Source organism: Cariama cristata, unplaced genomic scaffold (assembly GCF_000690535.1).
Source record: "Cariama cristata isolate BGI_N322 unplaced genomic scaffold, ASM69053v1 scaffold995, whole genome shotgun sequence".
Classification (NCBI taxonomy): domain Eukaryota; kingdom Metazoa; phylum Chordata; class Aves; order Cariamiformes; family Cariamidae; genus Cariama; species Cariama cristata.
The window spans coordinates 1-3,381 of NW_009615562.1; the positions used below are offsets into that span (position 1 = coordinate 1).

Consider the following 3,381-nt stretch of genomic DNA (forward strand, 5'->3'; position numbering starts at 1 on the left):
GTGCCTGTGCTTTGTGCCGTCTGACAGCTCGGGGCAGGGCGGCGGGGGCAGAGGGCCCGTGCCCAGCCTCCAGCAGGGAGGGTCAGAAAGCCCAGCCTCCTCCGGGCGGCACATGGCACCGGAGCGCTCCCCTTGGGCGCAGGTTAACTAGGTCCGAGCTCTGGCTTAGCTCACCAAGGCGCTCGAGGTTTGACTGGCTTACCGCCGGAATTAAAATGCAGCTGACTGTTTACTTCTTCTGGGGCTGCGGTATTTTCTTAGCTTCAGGATACAACTCCTTTAGTAAGAGCATGGAGACGATGGGGAAGAAGCAGTACCAGGTCCAGCACGGGTCGTGCAGCTACACCTTCCTCCTGCCCGAGACGGACAACTGCCGGCCCGCCACCTCCTACGTCTCCAACGCGGTGCAAAGGGATGCACCTTTAGATTACGACGATTCGGTCCAAAGATTGCAACTACTCGAAAACATCATGGAAAACAACACTCAGTGGCTAATGAAGGTAGGCTAACGGCATTTCTGTTCTCCAAATCTCGACACCCTGTTACCTATTTCATTGCGGTTTGGTTTCTTCTCGCGGTTTCTAATGTCACAAAACGCGTTACCTAAACCAAACTTCTGAATTAACTTTCAGTCCAAAAGTGGTTTTCAAAGTCTTGAGAACACGATTGGACTGACTAGAAAGGAACAGAGAACCGCACTGCTCTGCAGAGCCTGTGCTTTAAAGTTTGTCATTACATTGGAGTTGCTTGCACAAATAGTAATTACATACGCACGTCTGAAATTTCCGACATAAAAGAACCAGTTACTCATTTATAATTAACTGACAAGGGCTATTTTGTCTCTATTTGCAGAATACAGAATGTACCTTTATCCGAGGCATGTTTGAAAAATGTGACTTAAAACATGATTTCAAAACTCGCACGCAGAAATTAACTTAGTAAGCCACACTGATAAAGAACTGTAATTTTAAGCAAAGACTACAAGTCTGACTTGCAGTGAAATTAGCCTAGTGAAGTGACAGAATTTCAAGAAAGTTCATTAGCGGATATCCTTTGCATCCTGTAACATTTCCACTCAAATACATAATATTCAAGGGAAAAATATTCTGGAAAAGGTGTTGAAGATGTCACTTAGCTTCCTTTAGTGCAGCTCCCTTACAACTAATGTTTATTGCCACAGTGACAACATTGGTAAAATCATACCTGAAACAGAAAAAAAATTTGTATTGCATATATTCTTAATATTACTGGAGAATAAACCTGATCGCTCTTCCACATTTTTATAGAAACTCATTTGATTCTAAATGCTATACAGTTCGATAGATTTTGATTTAATAAATCTTGATTTCACTGGTACCTGAAAAAGTGTGATAGTATAGTTTAATCACATAGTCAGTTTATGAGTGTTTATGTTTCATACCAAGATGTCCATCTTCTAAGCAATGAACATTTTGGGGACTTAACTGAGCAGTTGACATAGGATCTCCACAGAAGTGTTTCCAGTGATGTCATAAGGGTTTTTTTCATAAAGAAAGAAAGAATTGACAATTCTCTACCACCAATAGCCACTTCGTACATGACTATAAAATAATTTTGCATTAGGTTTCACTTCTCTCATGATTTACAAAGTTTCAGAACTAGCACGAGGTACCCAAGGAAACCCACTGGCAAAGTGGTGTGTGTAAGAAACAGAAGTCACACTTCAAAGCAGAAAGCATCGTGTTTTCATCTACCTGAAAATGAATGTTGAAGCTTAAATCCGAAATGCACACACTTGGAAGGCTGCAGCGTGAGCCTCTATATCTGTCTTTATGGGTTTAGGATGCTTAATTTAGAGCCCTAAATAATGTCAGTGCAGTACCTTTTGTTTTTGTAATCTCGGAGGCAAACATACTTCCCTCCACGTACTTACTTACCTTCTACTTACTAATTTACAACGCTCACTATTGCCATGTTAAGACCAACATTAACAGATGCGCAATGCAGGATGACAAACACACAAAATACAACAGTCTAATCTACCCAGCTGCAAAGCAATTTCCTAACATGAATAGTAAAATCACACACAGGGCTCCGGTGCTAAATGCCACTTAGGTGGGCACAGTATGGTAAGTGGCATCAGGTAAACAGAAACCAGTAAGCAAATTCCAGCATCCTTATTGAGTCAAAACTATGCTTTTTCCTGTCACTCCCTTGGAAATCAGTTACAGGAGGAATAGGATAAGTACATCTAGCCCATTCTTTGGGGGATCAAAAGGCAGGTTCTGTTTTACAAGACAGAGAAATGTTTCTTTTATTTAGGCAAAGATTTCCAAATAAGATGCTTTAGAACAGCCAGATTTTTTTCTAGCTGTTCCACAGCTAAACATCCTGTCAAATAACTGCCGGTTGCCTTTTTCACTATTTTAACACCTGCTCTTTATGTCATCTCTTTTGTTCACAAAGAGACTCCGACAAAAGTAGCTTTTCCTCAGATTTGCTTTGCTAGAGACACCTGGTCTGCAAGTGAAGATGAAAAGCAAACAATAAGCTTTAAAGTTGCTTGCAGAGTTTACTCGCTGTTTATTTAAAGTCACTAATACACATTCCTAAGTTCATATTTCAACTTACTGAAATATAATGCTAGATGAGTCAAGGCAGGGCAAAAACCCCATTTTGTTTACTTAGTTTTTATACTGTAAGGAAAGTGTAATATAAGATTGATTTTAAAAATAACCTGACATTAACTTCTCAGCAACTGCACAAAAAACTGCTTTAGCTCTTGCTTTTTTACGAAGTTATTTTTGCTCATTTCAGAGGCAGCACCTGTTTTATTTTGAAGTTGTGTAAAAAACCCCACCTTCCAAACTTTTAGCGTGAGTCACCCTTTAAACGTTGTTCCTGAAGTATTGCACATCCCAAAACATTTTTACACTCCTCCCCCCCCTGGCTCCTGCCTTTAATCCATCAACTAAAGGAAACGTTCTGTTTCTGAATGAACGCTGAGCTGTATGAATGGAACGGCATGGGAAGCGCGCCCTTCGTCTGGGTAACGGACAAACACAATGGGAAGAAAATGAATGACACAGGTCCAGGTTCTTTTCTGATCTGCTCCTGCATAAAGAGCAGAAGACTTTGTTCTACAATTGGTACAAATTGCTGCTTCATGAAAACACCCTTTTTTTTTTTTTTTTTGGTCTGAACTGTATTAATGCCATATGCCGCTACTGTACGTACCATACATAAAATGTCTTTTCAAAAGCAGATTATGTTTAAGCGTTCAGATGACATACTAGAACAAACCGCTATTCCACCTAATCCCATGTTTAGCAGTAAGTGATGCTGTAGAGCAAAGGCCCAAACCCTGTACCTGAAATGAACTTTCTTCTTTGACTTTCCCTA

General features: G+C 40.6%; 1 protein-coding gene across 2 annotated transcripts in view; it reads left to right on the plus strand.

The window, feature by feature from the left end:
- Positions 1–215: 215 nt before the first annotated feature.
- The window catches only part of ANGPT2 (angiopoietin 2), a 42,300-nt gene continuing 39,134 nt past the window's right edge, over positions 216–3,381 (plus strand). For both annotated transcript variants that reach the window (XM_009699823.1, XM_009699824.1), the window contains exon 1: positions 216–500. In XM_009699823.1, the coding sequence (XP_009698125.1) occupies positions 216–500 (285 nt within the window). The remainder of the gene's footprint in view (positions 501–3,381) is intronic.